Source organism: Haplochromis burtoni, unplaced genomic scaffold, assembly GCF_018398535.1.
Source record: "Haplochromis burtoni strain Fernald_Lab_line unplaced genomic scaffold, NCSU_Asbu1 Contig_45, whole genome shotgun sequence".
Lineage (NCBI taxonomy): Eukaryota > Metazoa > Chordata > Actinopteri > Cichliformes > Cichlidae > Haplochromis > Haplochromis burtoni.
The window spans coordinates 2834740-2850982 of record NW_024582406.1 but is presented as its reverse complement, the minus strand read 5'-3'; the positions used below and the strand labels follow the sequence as shown (position 1 = coordinate 2850982).

Below are 16243 nucleotides of genomic sequence, written 5' to 3'. Positions count from 1 at the left end.
ATCCAAATATGACTTCCATATTTGGCTTGCTTGGGCTGTGTAATGTTTCCCATACACATTATGGTTACGTCATGATGGACTCACACAATATTCACTCTCTGATAAATGCATCAGAGAACAACTTGGGGTTCAGTATCTTGCCTGAGGACACTTTAGCACAAAGCATCAAAATTCATAAAAGTGCCATAGGGATAATGTTATCACTCAAATCATTTTTCTACATTCCTTTTGGCAGTAGTTTCTCTGCAGAATTCAAACAGTAAGTTTTATCATTTATACCATGTAATTTCTTCTTCTCCAGTCAAGGCGAAATTCATAGGGTTTTTTTTTAACATGTTTTTGGGGCTTTAGCACAGAAACTATACAAACTCTGGTTTAATGGTCAGACCACATACTTGACATAGTTGATCTGAAATCTTCCTCTGACCTTGTCATGACTCAAAATATAAGCATTATCCCTGGGTTATGACATCAACCTAAGGTTGTTTTTGTTGTGTTTTGTTTTGTTTTTTTGTGAGGACATGACGGTGTGGATATCTAGCAAACAAAGAAGGGGAACAGGTACATGAGTTACTTCTTCAACAACCATGAGCTTTTCCTGAATGACAAAAATGTTTAATATAGGGTACGTGCTCTGTAATAGTGTCCTATACTGCTTTTATCTTCAGCTGGAAGGCAAGTAACATTGGTGGTAAGTAACATTCATGCGTCACAACCAGTGTTGGGCAAGTTACTTTGAAAAAGTAATTAATTACAGTTACTAGTTACTTCTTCAAAAACGTAATGGAGTTACAGTTTTCTAAAAGTAATTAATTACTTGAAAAGTAACTATTGCGTTACTTTAAAAAACAAAACCCTCTGAGGTCCAGGGTATAATTGCCCATTTTTAACTACTTTTGATTTTCCCTGTACATTTCACCTTTAAAAACTATTTACTTTGCCTTGTTTGGTATCATTCTTTTCAGCACAACCTCACGTGTCTGAATTTACAGTTATGATTTCATTTTGACATACTATATTAACACAATTGATCTAAAATCTGACAAAAAAACATAAAATTCGAGTAGAGAAAGTTATATTTTTTACTGTAACAACCACAAACATGTTTAATGAATCATATTTCACAACTTTAAATGCAAATATAAATTGTCAATTTTAAAAGTTTTGCAAACAACAAAGCTATTTGCAGCCATTTACCTTTTACATTCAATAAGATGCCACACAAATTATTTGTGCCACTCCAAATATTTCTGTCCACTGTAAAGGAGAACATCACAGCCTGATACCTGCAGGTCTGACAGCAGCAGGTGTATCACTCCTGTTCTCTACCTGGAGACAGCAGTCGCCTCATTGTTCTGACACACAACACAAAACTATCCACAACACTACACACTAACTACACAAGACAACACATTAACTACACACTCCAAACACGCTAAATGTCATAAATCTCTCACATCTCAAAACGCCCTCTCTCTCTTGTTCTGCTCTCTCTCTCTCTCTCTCTCTCTCTCTCTCTCTCTCACTCTTGCTGTCACTCCTAAAACTTCCCCCTCTTCCTAAACAACCAAATATCATGGCATGGTGCATTTTTCCACCAACAGGAAAGGGCAGGGGTTTTTTTTGTTTTTGTTTTGTTTTTTGGTCATAAGCAGAGAGTGCTTGCTAGCGCTGTCGTTAAACGTGACGAAACTATTCAGGAAAAAACGCAGCTTATATATTGTTTATCATGACTCTGGTTTTACATGGCCTATCAACACTGCCCAACACTATGGAGCCAAACTGGCATTTGCCAGAGAATACCAGAAATGGCAGGCCCAGCACTGGTGCAGTGTTCTTGGATAGAGCGTGAAGAAACTATGGAGAATGTTATTTTGTCTGTAACTTTCCACCTCAGACAGTCTTGGTCCAGATTTGGGAGAAGATCTAGCAGGATATCATCTGTTATCTCATTAGGAGCATGCCACAATATTGTCAGGCATGCTTAAAAGCACACGGTGGCCATACAAAGTACCATTTTGAGCTGCACCAATGAAATTTCAGCAATATGGACTAATCTGCCACATTTTTTCACTTTCATTTTTGAGGCGTATTTCTAGTCCTCTGTAAGACAATAATGTTCATTTCCATCAAAAAAATATGGCATCCTTTCATTCCTAACATATTACTCAATCCATTTCAACAATATATACCCAGCAAGATTTTTTTCCTTTAAGATCTGTGTTTTCTATGTGTTCCTTTATTTTTGTACCAGTGTCTTTAAGCTTATTTCTACATTTTTGACCTTGTATGTATCTTATAGAAAATCAAAAATAAAGTCAAACCTCTGCACTCAAATCTTGATAAAAAGAACAGTTCAAAGAAATCATTTATAACGTCCAAATACCACGACATCCATGATGAGTGTATGTAGACCACAGTTGTAAGATAGAAATAATTTTCTGTTTCCAGTGGAGTTATTGCTGTCTTCCTCACTCTGTGTACAGGGGGGGCACACACACCTACAAGCACACAAAACACTCGAGCATGTATGTTTACTTATCTTTGTGAGGACATTCAGTGATAAATATTAATCAATACTCATAATCTTATGGCCCCCTTAACTCTACATTTGACCATCACAACAGAGTACCAAACCTAAATGTAACTCTGGCTTTAATCCTGAAGCCAAGCCTGCAGGGGGTTCCTTTTTGTTTCAGATTTACTGAGTAGTTTGGGGCAGCAAAATATGTGTGCATGTGTGTCTGCCTGTGTGTGTATGCATGCGAAGGAGCTTAAAAGAAAGCAACTGGACTTCTTTAAGTTTCTTGAAGAGTCACCTCCCATCCAAGTTGTGAAAAAGGGCTACCATGATACCTGGTAGACTGAGAACCCATACAGACATTAAAGGAAAATGACTTTCTCACTGATGTAAACATTGACATTCACATTTTCAGCAGATTGCTTTCAGAAAACCACTCTGATATCAGACAGAATTGTCAGCTCATTACTCTCTTTAAGACCTTTGTAGGTCAGAGCTAATTACTGAAAGTAACTCAAGACTTTGGCATATCTGTTGATTGCAAATCTGTTCTAACGCATGCCATCTTTGAGATGACAAAGTTGGAAGGCCTGTTTGGTCAGGTCATGTTCCTTAGCTTTCAGCCCCGCCCAGATACCCACTGGCTTTGATTTACACCAGTCTAACAAGCACATCATCAGTCAGGTGTGGTATTGCTTTTTGTTTAACTCAGAGGACAAGAGCAGGGAGATCACACAGTGAAGGAACACCCTAGGAAAGTCTCTGTGCTGTGATTTTTCTCCACAGAAGACATTTTACAGCTCTACAATTGTTTCTGGGAGAAGGTATAAGGAACTGTCTGTGGAGTCCTGCTGCTGCAGCTTGTCAGTCCAACACAGGTGTGTTTCATTTACTATTTTGTCTCTGTGCCTTCCCACTATTTTATATGACTTTTATGTGCATTCTACATAGATACATAGTCACAAATATTACTGTTGATGTAGTTGTCTACTTTTTTACTGTTTGTTGTTGATTGTTTGGATAAACTTTTATATCTTTGTTTACGATATACAATCCTGTATTTGCTGTCATATCACCCAAATGTAAGCCATGATTAGATAGTAGTTAGTTTTAGTTTTGATGGAGGTTTTTCTATCCATATACTGAAAGTCAGACCTGAATCATTTGTAAACTAAGTAGATTGTGTCAGGCATTGATCACATTCTCTATAGTTGTAGTTGTCCCCAAGTAGGACATTAAGATTAATATGTGATTAATATTCCACAGAGAGAGAAGGGTAAAGGTGCAACTCTTCCACACTGAAGAGAAAACATGCAGTCACATGCAAATCCAAATTTCCTTTAAGTACAGATTATGTGCTCAAAGCTGCATGCCTTAAGCAACAAACGGACACCAGTCTCTGGTTAAGACTTCTTGGAATTTCAGACTGGAATTTTGTCAGTGATTCTTCCTCATATAAGCTGATCTGTCTGAATGAGAAAAAACAAATGTAAGTGTTGGAATTGGGTGTAAGGGTCTTCCGACTTCCCTTCCAAATCGAGTAGGAAGAACCACCGTTGGCTCAGTGGACCATAAAACTGTTTTTTTTGTTTGTTTTTTTAAATTATGCATTTAATTGTCCACCTGCTTGACTTAACAGACTAGTAAGATCTAGACTTCTTTCATACCTCGTGATTTCAGTGGCAGGAAGTATGATATCTCACACACAAACATGGCAGTCACATAAAACTCACGAAGTCCCTTTAGCGGTCATTCCTTTCCTCTACAGGAAAATCCTGCTTTTGATTGCAGGTGCCCTTCCCTTTAAGGGAAAACATGGACACGGACCATTGGAGGAAAATGCTCCCCATAGCGTAAGGGCTACCAGATGGTCTGAGTATATGGTTGATGGCTTCATAATACCTTTAATTTGTCACCTCTATGTTCATAACAAATAATTTGTCTTGATCCTTAATCCACATTAAATTTTACGAGCCAATCTAAGATTAAAGTTCTAAAATGGTTTTAAAATGTTTGGTTTTTTTGTTTTTACGTTTGGTGAGACAATTATATCTTCTCAGTTCCTGACTTTAATGTTGTTAAAGTCAGGAACTTAATGGTGACATCGTTACAGACACAGATAAAATATTGCCTTATGCCTGCAGTTTAGACAAACAATGAGACTGTAGATTTGTTTCTGTTTGTACTGTAAAAGGACCACTTGTAACTCTTGGACAAACTAGAATCATGGTTCCACCCAGGCTTCTTTTGTTCTCAAACATATTACTTTAAAAGTCGAAAGTTGCATGTCTGTGGATACATTTGTTTCTTTTAGAAGAAGGTTTTTAAAACTCTGCTTGTGTCATTCCTGTTATCCACCTTTCCAACTCGGCTTTAATTTTGCTTTGACTGTGACTGTGATGTTGTACATTTGTATGTTATCTTTTTGACTTGTCATGAAGCTTTTTCTTGTCCCCCCAGCACTGTGTACATTGCCATGAGAAACAACTTGGGTTGAAGGTCATTTCTCTCCATGCAACGCTACTCTCATTACATTGCACCAATGGACCCTCAGGTTTGTCCACCACCTCTCAGTAGCAGCCAGTCAGTGATTAGTGGCCTTGACAAATCCCCAGCAAGCACTTTCAGACCTGGCCACTCACGGAGCAGCAGCACAGGTTCTGGCAAGCACTCAAAACAGGTAAAAAGAAAAAAAGACACTAATTATATTGTAAAGTAAAAGATAAAACTGTAACCCACTTGGTACAAATGGGCTTCCAGAGATTTTCTCCATTTCTGCCCCCTCTTGCAATCCATATCACAGAATTCCTCCACATGTTGACTGACACCTGAAACTAAAAGCTGTGTTTTCATAAATATAATTTTAAAGTGCTTTCTGTCTCTATCAGTCTCGGCACTGGGAGGTAGTGGATGACTTGCAGCATGTTGACAGGGGCTTGGTTCCAGGGTCATCTGGAGATCTCAGTATTCCTGGGATCTGTGAGGGCTACTTGATGAAAAGGAGAAAATATCCGCTCAAAGGCTGGCACAAAGTGAGAGAATTAAAACTATTTTGCTCTTCCAGTTTCTCAGTGAAACTGTAGTAAATCCTGCAGGGTTGAACAGTAAAGATTTTTATCAACAACTAATTTGCCAAACTCTCTTTTTAGAGGTACTTTCTGTTGGAGAAAGGCATTCTCAAGTACTCAAAGACCCAGCAAGATGTAAGTCCAACACAAAAACATCAAACAATAATGATACGCTCTGATGAAGAATAAAGTGTTAAATGTCCTCTGCCATTGTGTTTAGATTCAAAGAGGGAAGCTGCATGGCTCTCTGGACATCAGCATGGCTGTCATGTCTGTGAATAAGAAGACCAAACGCATAGACCTGGATGCTGGAGACAACCTGTATCACCTCAAGGTAACTTATTGGTTCCTGGATGAGTCAAGTGTTTACTGTGGCTAGAATCAGATGTATCCAAATTAAATAAGTTCTCTTCTCTCTGGTATTAGGCAAAAAGTCACGACATTTTCTACATCTGGTTGACCAAGCTGTGTGCCCATCGTGTGTTCAGAAAAAATGAGGCCATGAGTGTCCACCGTGGTGTGCTTCATGCGCTTTCTTTGGGCCAGAGCACTCTCCCGGCTTTCTCTCAGCAAAGCAGAGCAACAGTCAGTATAACTTCCTGCTCCAGTAAACTGTCCACAGCTGAAAGGAAATTTACTTTGTGCTATAGGAATCCAATCAAATGGAGAATCGCAGATAGACTGGTGAACATTTTTGCGACCAAAAAATGTTTGAGTATTAATAATTTGGATGATAATACTTTAGACAGCTGACTATCAAAAAAATACAGAAAATGGTATTTATGTAATCCATGATCACTGTAGTCTGAAAAACAGCAGTTGCCTACAGATACTGTAATTGTGAAAGTGCTTTCTTTTAACCTTGATATATGATCCTGCAGATTCCTCACTATGCCAGCTCTGCATCGGTGTACCATCCAGAGATGGCAAGTCCTGCCCCAGCTGTTGCCAGTCAACCAGGTGTGACCAGCAAGGTATCAGCTTGGCTGCAGCAGACCCACGACATAGATGCAACCTCCAATGGTGAGAGCTGCATTAGAGATGGCGCCAGAAAGAGAGGCCTGATTCTTGATCATATGTCCTCCATATTTAACAATGAATACAGATTTGATCAGTAGGTGTGCCTGTCCCTTCGTTCCATTTTTAAACTGTGACCTTTAACCCACTGCCTATCAGAACTGGCTCGTTGTCAGGCAGATCTGACAGAACTGGCTCAACTTATCCAGAGACTGAATTGGCTGGAAGGAGGCTACCCTATCACTAACACAGACCTGGAGATGCGAATCAGCATGCAGGCAAGTATGCTGGTCCCAAATGTGAATGTGTGTCACTTGTCAAAGAATATTTAACAACCGGGGGGGAGAGAAGTAATTTCACACAAAGTTTGATGTTTAATCTAAGCAAAAATCTGAAATGTTTTAAATGGGCTTTAAAATTTATGGTATCAAGCACAATAGGCATCCAGTAAAAAGGCTGTAACACTTCACCATAGTTTTTCTTTAGGAAATGCAAAAAGAAATTAAACAAAATACACCCATAATTGCTCATTCTGAAATATTATTCCAGGTCATTCACTATCTTAACCAACTATATACCAGATTAGCCTTAACAGCACCATATATAAACTATAGGATGGAACTGTGATATAATGCTGTTGGGATTTCATTCTCAGCTTCAGAATTGCTCAACCCTAACCTGCAAAAGAAAATGGTCTGGAAACAGAAGCTATAATTTTGTACTTCTGTGTTTAGAATCTCTCCCTGGAAAAACCCAAGAAAAAGAATGGGCGAATGCCGGGTCACTCCAGGACTCTGTCTCGTGCTGAGGCCATGGGGGGAATGGTAGGAATTTGTTACTTAATGTCTTGTTACAGTACCATCAGACAGCTCACCACTGTTTAGCCTCATACAATTCTGTGACTCTTTTCCTTTTCTCTTCATCTCCAGCAGTTCACTTCCAGTCATCTGAGCACAAATTCCACTTCTGTACAGTCCATTCCAAACTACGTCTACTCTCAGCTGTCCAATCCTCAAGTCACCTCACCTGAAGCTAAGAAGCTCCACCAGGAGATCTGCACTTCTTCTCAGAGAGGTATGGCCTTGCTGCCACTTGGCTAAGTCTCTGCATTAGCATTGACTTTTTTTCCCTTTACATATTCCCTGACACATTTTGACATATTGCTGAGAGTGTGAAAATCCTCATCTATCACTTACACTTTTGCTGTGTTTCAGTTCACAGTTCTCTGAAGTCCATTCATGAGGTTTTGACCTTGGAGCGTGAGAGACTGAGGCAAGCCTGGACCGGCCCAGACATGCGGCAGAACACCTCACAGCAGCTCGCTACCATCTGTAGCACATTGTCTGAGGTAACAGACACATATGTATACAAACATGGACACTTCTGGCCTACGTGGAAGCAAACTTAACCTGACTTCTAATTCTTGATGTCATAAACCAGATAAAAACACAGACTAGATCCTTCACCATACCCCAGTTAGTGTCTTTCCAACACTCTAAATCTTAGTGTAGCCCTGCAAACGGCAACAATGGGCCCAGCCCTAAGTGATACTGTTGAGCAGGTTTGGGCTGTTTTTAGGTAAGACGGGCACAAGTTAATACAGGTGGAACTTAAAGGAACACACCTCAAGTATTCCTTTCTTTTCACACACAAATATGCATATAAAACGACTGCCGCATACTGAAACAAAGCAGTCAGGTCAGGGACTTGTTGGCTCCTGCTGTCAGACTGACTGTGCTTATGCAACACTTCTTGCTTTCCTCTTGGCTTCTTACCATGGTGCATGTGACTGCATGTTTGAACATCAGCGGCTGTGACTTTGGGCTTTATTTTGTTAATAGTTGCTTGGCAACTGGCTATCAACTGATATCCACAGTGATGAACATATCCCATGGTTAATAAATGTATGTTATTACCCTGTTTATTTACTGTTATAGCACTCTACTGGAAACTGGTGAGACTTTCACCCTCTTGTTCAAAATCGCTTTAGAGTTGTTTACTAACCATAATTTAGTGAGTTTAAAGGGTAAATAAATAAAGTTTTTCTACGAAGAATTGATTGATAAAGATCCTTTCTTTTGCAAGAGGGTGTTTTGTTAATAGTTGCTTGGCAACTGGCTATCAACTGATATCCACAGTGATGGATAATTCAGAAATATTAAATGTCTGAAGGGACCTTTCCTAACTTGTACTAAGTTCATTTATTAAAGTCCTACCTGGCCCACTAAAAAGCTCTGTCCTTGCTAAGATATTATACATAATTCAGTTTGATTGTGCTGGTATTTTCTGTACTGGAGAGCAACTGCACTTGGCAACAAGTAATATTTGCCTCACCTCTGCTGTGTTTGTGCTTTGGAGTGTGCGTGATATTCGCTGCATGCATTTTTGATCCTGTGTGTTTCTTCTGCACTTCTCCTGCATGGCTTGTGTGCATGTGTGCCTGCGCGCATGCAGCTTGATATACAGTCCCATCTGACCAAAGTCCATTCGCTTTCCCTGTCCTCTGACTCTTCTGAAGAATCCTTCTGCACTGTCCGTCCAGACCAGGTGTGTAGTGTATGTGTGTAGTAGTATTATTATTATTATTATTATTAATTTTTTTTTTTTTTCTGGTGTCACTGATAATCATCCTGATTAACATTGAATTCTAGCTCAGGATCATGAAGAAATTTCATCTGACTGAAGCTATAAGATTGTGGGAAACTTTGGTCAAAAGAAGGAAAACATGGAATGATTTACAGTCTAGTGACGTGGGTGGTGGTGCTGCTGTTATTCACAGTTGGGACAGCTGCACCTACAATTCTTACAGAGCAAGTTGTGTGGGTAGCGGCATGTCAGTCGTCACTGTTCTGAATTCACTTCGCACACCTTACAGGTAGACTTGTTTATTGGACTTAAATGGTCAAACTATAGCTGGAACCATGTTTCATCCTTACAGAGAACGCCTTCCTTAAGTCGTCACAGTAACCGTCCACCTTCAGTGGCAGATTCTATGGCAGAGTATTTTGATGCTAGCGAGGTAATAGTGTGCGAGACTTCGTCAGAGGCCGAGGCTTCTGATGAATCGGGCCTGAGTGACATTACCACCACTAGCACATCAGAGCCTGAAGAAGGACATTGTGAGTATTTACTTTCAAATAAATCACCACTGCACGATTTTCTGTGTCACAACAAAGGTTAACATGAAACAAAAACATCAAGTCATTGTTTCCTCTGTCCTCCACAGCTGCTGCTACTCTTAACTACAGAGAAAGTTTGAACAGTGCAAGTCACAAGCCACGGCCAGTGCCTCCTGATACTGGTAAAGTAATCTTCTGTTAAGCAAACCTGTAAATTTATATTTCAACATGGTAACCGCTAATATGAAAGGAATGATAACAGTAGGACAGACATGGCTGCTAATTGTGCTTCTGATTCACACAAAATTCAGACGTGAAGTAGCCTGTATACATTTGGAACCAAACTGTTGCTTTGTCAAAACCACTTAGGTTTCAGCTCGGATGAGCATGCTTTGCAAAGTGGCTTGCAGCAGCAGCCATATACAGGCTGAAGCAACTCAAATTTTATGTCCCAAATGGCACTTGCCCATGGAAAAGGGCAGCAGGACAGCCATGAGTTTATCTGGGCTAATGTGAGTTTCTGCCATAACTGGTGCTACCCTTGACTCCAAAACCTACCTCAATTATGTTTAGTCCAGTAGAGCTTTGTTGGGTTGACAATAAAACTCTACAATATACACTAAAGTATACAGTGGGGCAAAATGATGTCCTCCTGGATCAAAGGTGCAAACTGTTTAAAAAATAAATAAATAAATAAAAAATCTCGCTGACCTGTTCCTGATGCTGCAGAGTCGTCTTCTGGATGGAGGAGGAGTAAACAGTTGGTGGGAGGGGTGATGTGGGTCAGCCATGATGCTAGTGGCTTTACGAATGCAGCATGAGGTGTAAATGTTCTGTAGACTGGGTAGAGAGCTGCCAATAATCCTCCGGAGGGCTCTGCATGTTGATGCGTGGCAGTTTCCATACTAGACTATTTAATTGTCATTTGGGAGACCTTCAACATTTCTAACCATGTATGGCCTGTAATTTAATAAGGATCTTAAGAATCTCGAAAAATGCTATAAAACAGCAGTTCCCAACCTTTTTTGCGCCACGGACCAGTTTGTCTGACAACATTTTCACAGACCTGCCTTTAAGATGTCATGGATAAATACAACAAAATAAAACCAGTACCGGTACCAAAAAAAGAAGATTTATTCATAACGCACAGGGAAAGACCCAGGGAAACAGAGTTTAAAAATAACGATTAAAACTATAAATTTCATACCCAAGCCTCAACTCACGGACCGGTACCGGTCCGTAGCCCGGGCATTGAGGACCGCTGCCATAAAAGGTTTTGGAAGCACCACCAGTGAGGCCTGGAACATGTGGATATTGTGATTATTCTTGGTTAGAGTTGACCAGGTTTATCTCATTTTGTGTGTGGTGGTGTTGTTGTTGTGTGTGTTGTATTTTTAATCATCCATTTTGTTTAATATGTTACGCTCTTTTGTGGTGTTACCATGCAGGTCGTCGCACTACCCTGCCTGCCCCCTGCGCAGACAACAGCCACATTGGCATTATGACCATCCTCTACAACAACATTGGCAAGGATCTGTCCAGAGTGTCTATGCCAGTTGCTCTCAATGAGCCACTCTCATTGCTGCAGAGGCTCAGTGAAGAACTGGAGTACTCTGAGCTGCTGGACATTGCCAGCAACATTGATGATCCATATGAGAGGATGGTGTGTTGGGATTGCTTATGATTTCTGACCTGCTGGGGGTCAAATCAAGTTGAATTTGGTGTAAGGCTTGTTGAGGATTTAGGAAAAAATTTGTTTTTGTCTTGTTTGTTTTTAGGTTTATGTAGCAGCATTCTCCATCTCTGGTTATGCCTGGGCATCCTGGAGGAATCGTTACAAACCCTTCAACCCTGTCCTGGGTGAAACGTATGAGAATTACAGAGAAGACAAAGGATTCCAATACATTAGTGAACAGGTAACCTGAAGACATAATGATTCGGCTTATTGGTGTTTTAGAACAGACTTTAATGCTGTATTGTCTTATGTTTTCAGGTCAGTCACCATCCACCCATCTCTGCTTGCCATGCAGAGTCAGAAAACTTCACTTTCTGGCAAGGTGTGTTGTTTTTGTTTTTTGGTTTCTTAAGCAAGTCCCAGATATACAGTAATCAGACCTAACACTGCAGCTTTTCCTTCTTTAATTCTGCTCTCAGATCAGAGATGGAAGTACAAGTTTTGGGGCAAGTCTGTGGAGATCATCTCTTCTGGACTGGTTAATGTTACCCTACCCAGGTGATGATTTTATGCCACTTTTAACCACAAAAGATGTCAAACAAAGGGACAGTGTTTTAATATTTCAGTAGTAGTAGTATACAACACCATACACTAGTACAAGAGATGACAAAGAATCATTGCTCTATATCAAGATTGGTGAATAATTGAAACTTTTACATACAATAATGTTTTTATAAAAAGGACTGATCAAAAGCGTGTATGGGTTTGTTTTTTGTTTGTTTGTTTTTAAATAAATAACTCTAGTAATGTTGCTCCAAAGCTGGACAATTTCACCAAACTGTCCATTGAAGGAAGTGCAGTTTCTGGCACTTGCATGTTGGCTTCATTTTTCAAAGGCGTGATTTGTCCAGATAAAAAGGAGAAATGCAAACAGGCTAGAAGATTGATCGGATGAGTGGGAGACCTTGAAGACTATCTTGAGGCTTTTTGGATACAAATGCTGACACAGAAGTGACAATATTATAAATGTTAGTAAAAAGTAAACAAGATAGACTAAAGCAAAGGATGGCTGGTTTGCAGTTTGCTGTCACAAGGCACCAGCATTTCTAGAAATCCATATACAATTTGAGCCTGTACGAATCATCTACATTTAAAAACTGTTTCAATTTCATTATGCAATGATCACAGTATAATTTGTTTTTTGTTTAGGTATGGTGATCACTATGAATGGAATAAGGCCGTTACATGTATCCACAATGTCCTGAGTCAGCAACGCTCTTTGGAGCACTATGGTGAGGTGATCATCAGAAACACAAAGAGTGATGTGTGCACCTGCAAGATTACCTTTGTCAAGGTAAGGACATGCACATATGCATAGTTTTTCTAATTTAGCCAGAGGTCCATGTAATGCATTGAAATTGTGCTAAGTGTCTTCATCTTTTCATCCCAGTCCCGCTACTGGAGCTCGGACAGCAGTAAGAATGAGGTGCAGGGTGTGGTTTTGGACCAGGCTGGGTCAGTGATTCATCGTTTCGGAGGTCTCTGGCATGAAGGCATTTTCTGTGATACTCTACCTACACCAAAATGTATCTGGAAACCCAGTGAGTACCACTGTTCAGCGCTCAAATCCCTCACAAATTACTCCAATCCTATGACTCATGTAAAGACCACCTTCAACCTGAGCCAAGACTGACTCATTGATCTCTTCCACAAATGATTAAGCTAATCTACTTTATACACAAACGCTGAGTTTTGTCAACTATGTTCAAGTTTTAGATGAAAGATCTTTAAATATCCACGATATCCTTTTCTATACAGATGTACAGCCTGATGACTATGTCAAGTTCTATGGCTTCTCAAGTTATGCCAGGGAACTTAATGAACTGACTTCAGAATTGAAGGCTGTCCTTCCACCTACGGATACACGTTTCAGACCGGACCAGAGGTATCCACAAGATCTTGTTTAATTTAAACTATGGTAGACTGACAGACATTTCTGCACCATCTTCTGTGCGCTCCAATTCCTTACTCTTGTCTGCTCTATCAGGCTCCTGGAGGAGGGAAAAATAGCAGAAGCAGATAAAAGGAAGGATGAGGTGGAGGAGAACCAAAGGGAAAGGAGGAAAGAAATGGCCAAGAAAGGGGAGGAACACATCCCCAGGTTCTTCAGGTGAGAAGCTTTCCTCGTTGCCTCGTTCTGGTTTTGTGGTGGACTGTCAAAAGTCTAGTTAATAATTCAAGCAGCAACACATCTGGTGTCCTTTTCTTCAGTATCAGCCTTTTTCTGTAGGAAATGTGTATATAAATGTCATTTTCTAATCTGTTTACAAGATGTGGGGTTTGCTCAAGCGCATGCCTTTTAATATGGGAGTATTTGGATATTATTTTGAATGTAACAGACCACAAGATGGAAAGAGATTACTCTGTCCAACCAATAATGGTGGTAAAAGCTGGTATTTAAAGCACTAAATAATAAACATGATGGCAGTTTAAAAGGAGGGGGAGGGGGACCCATTGTGTGTGGGGTTTTTTTTTGTTTTTTTTTTGTTTTTTTTAAATAAAACATAATAAAAAAATAGCCATTAGCCACTGACCTAACAGTTTAGTTAGGTCTTTAAAACCACCTTAAAATTAAGGCCATCCTATACCCTGTCTGAGAAACAATCCTGGATGTTGTGTTTTTTTTGTTTATTTGTTTTTCTTATACTGTATCATGCTGCTGAGTGACTGCTGCTCGTCAAACACATTTCATTGCAATGTTGACCCTGTGCTAACTTGCATATGACAAATAAAACTGAAACTAATAAGAGCTTAAATAAAATGTTTGATGCCTAACATAGTTGGGTATCAGCAGCTTGATCTGTTTTTTGTTTTGTGGTGATTGGCTGCCTCACTGATACTGTCAACAGAAGAGGTTCTTGGATGTGATTATAAACGTCACATTCTTTAGAGTGTTCTAAGAGTCTGTATTTTCCCACAGAAATCTATGTATTTTTATTTATTTAGGCTTATTAATGTTTCCAGGTTGAATGACGTTCCAGTGTTTCATGTCACTAATTGGTCTGTTTTCCCAGAAAATCGGTGGATGAAGCTGGCAGAGAGGTGTGGCTGTACAGTGGGACATACTGGATGCTCCGCAAAGACCCTGGCTTTGCCAATACTGAAAATCTGGATCTGTGGTAGAACTCTACACCCACCTGAATATGAGGCTGAATGAAAGCGGATCCATGTGAACACATAATGGCAGAATGAACATGTCGTCAATAAAAGTAATCAGCTATAACTATTTGTGATTATTAGCCTGGTGAAGAATAAACAGTATTGACCCAACAGCGGTGACCAAAGGGCCAAAATACTGCTACCAGTGGTGCAAGGGTATAGAGGGAAAGGGCTTTAAGAAGCATAAATGAACCTCTCATTAGTTTCATTTTGGTTCCAGTGTAGAGATGAGATGCTACTAAGGTACAAATGAAGACTGATTTAGATGAAGCCAGATGTCTTTCCTGCCTTTTTGCCTTTCTCTGCCATAAAGAAAATCTGAAATATTATCATTTATGTTTAAGAAGCAAAGCTTAACTTGAATTCTATTTTAAATTGCTGCCATTTAGGAAAAAATTGGGTAAAATGTTTTCTTGATGTAAATAGTAGGTGATTTATAACATTTTATGTCATGTGTTTGTAAATTTTAATATCAGGCTCAAAGTGTTAAATGCTTTCTTGTAGAGGGGCTTATGTGGTATTTTGCAGGTGAACTGGTGCTGTTCTCAGTGGGTCTTACTGTTTAAACAAAGTCTGTATGCATGTTGTGTTGGGTCACATTGGTGAATCCATATACCAGAATGAATCAAGCGCCATTTCAACCCAGCATTCTTCATTTCTCTCTGTCCTTGATGAGCTGAAACACCGCTTAGACATTTAGACTGTGAGTTGAATCAGTGAAGGGTTTTTATGTTTCAATAGTGGATTTTTAATAAGGAAAAGAGATGGCTGTTAAATCATTGTGAATGTTTTTTTTCAGTGGTTTAGTTTCAAATAAAAGGTTCTAGATCAACATTAAACTTCTGTTCATTACTAAACTGCACTACAAAATTGCTGCCTAGAATCTGGACTTGTATTTATAAAGAAGTGAATATTTGCAACGGTGGTTGTTGTGAAATCCTCCAGTGTTGACTCATGCTTCTGTTTGGTTATCTTTCAAGGCTGTCATTATGTTGCACACGCAAGCAACTGAAGCATGCTAACACGTAGAAAGCAGGTGTACATGTTGTAACATTTGTTTGTTTTTGTTTTTTTTCCCCTATTCACCAGGAAGTGAAACTCTTAATATTCTTTAGATTCTTGAGTAGCAGCATATTTAATCTCTTATCATCCACCGAAGCGGTTTACTATACACAGTTGGCAAGATATGTGGCCTTGTCAGTTTTGTCATGAAAGTGAACTACTTCTTTTTACCTGGCTAAATCACAACTTATGCTGAACACATGACCTGCTCCTGTCCAGAGGTCTTTACAACAAAACCGGCTTCTGGCTTATTCAGGTAATTTTTTTTTTTTTGTACTAATGCGGTTCACTTATCGGGTAAATCACCATGGTAACTTAAACTGTGAACGTAATCTGCTCCAGAGCAGGTTTGGTTCCAGATTAGAAATCAAGAGACATGCCGTCACCACCTGCTGACCTGACCTGCAGATCTCCAGAAAATGTGACACCATTTTCTGGAAGATTCCTCAGACCTGTGTGTGGGTGTAAAATTTTGTGGGTTGTGTCTTTTTGTTTTTCCTTTTGACAGTGAACAATGCAATGACGGTTTTATTCAAGCTGCTGAGAGAATTAAAAACTAAAG

General features: G+C 39.6%; 1 protein-coding gene across 4 annotated transcripts; it reads left to right on the top strand.

Annotated features, from left to right (window-relative positions):
- Positions 1-3171: 3171 nt before the first annotated feature.
- Positions 3172-15954, top strand: LOC102310132 (oxysterol-binding protein-related protein 7). Of its 4 annotated transcripts, XM_042220284.1 has the most exons (24): positions 3187-3399; positions 4290-4374; positions 4982-5201; positions 5410-5553; positions 5671-5724; positions 5810-5923; positions 6016-6174; positions 6471-6612; positions 6766-6884; positions 7341-7430; positions 7536-7680; positions 7821-7954; positions 9061-9153; positions 9545-9725; positions 9833-9907; positions 11174-11388; positions 11504-11641; positions 11719-11782; positions 11880-11958; positions 12610-12754; positions 12851-13001; positions 13219-13345; positions 13448-13570; positions 14475-15954. In XM_042220284.1, exons 3-24 carry the CDS (start codon positions 5034-5036, stop codon positions 14581-14583), a joined length of 2769 nt encoding a protein of 922 aa, XP_042076218.1. In that variant the 5' UTR covers positions 3187-3399; positions 4290-4374; positions 4982-5033; the 3' UTR covers positions 14584-15954. The 4 variants fall into 4 exon arrangements, with proteins under 4 accessions (XP_005926832.1, XP_005926830.1, XP_005926833.1 ...); XM_005926770.2 differs by lacking the exon at positions 4290-4374 and having other exon boundaries at positions 3172-3399; positions 7539-7680; XM_005926768.2 differs by lacking the exon at positions 4290-4374 and having other exon boundaries at positions 3172-3399.
- The last annotated feature ends 289 nt before the right edge of the window (positions 15955-16243 follow it).

What these genes read in the sequence shown, in the direction of transcription:
- LOC102310132 (XM_005926768.2), top strand. Translation starts at nt 5,034, where the DNA reads ATGCAACGCTACTCTCATTACATTGCACCAATGGACCCTCAGGTTTGT. An exon ending in CTCAGCAAAGCAGAGCAACA is followed by an intron (nt 6,175 to 6,470) that starts GTCAGTATAACT and finishes ATGATCCTGCAG; the next exon opens with ATTCCTCACTATGCCAGCTC. An exon ending in TCCAATACATTAGTGAACAG is followed by an intron (nt 11,642 to 11,718) that starts GTAACCTGAAGA and finishes TTATGTTTTCAG; the next exon opens with GTCAGTCACCATCCACCCAT.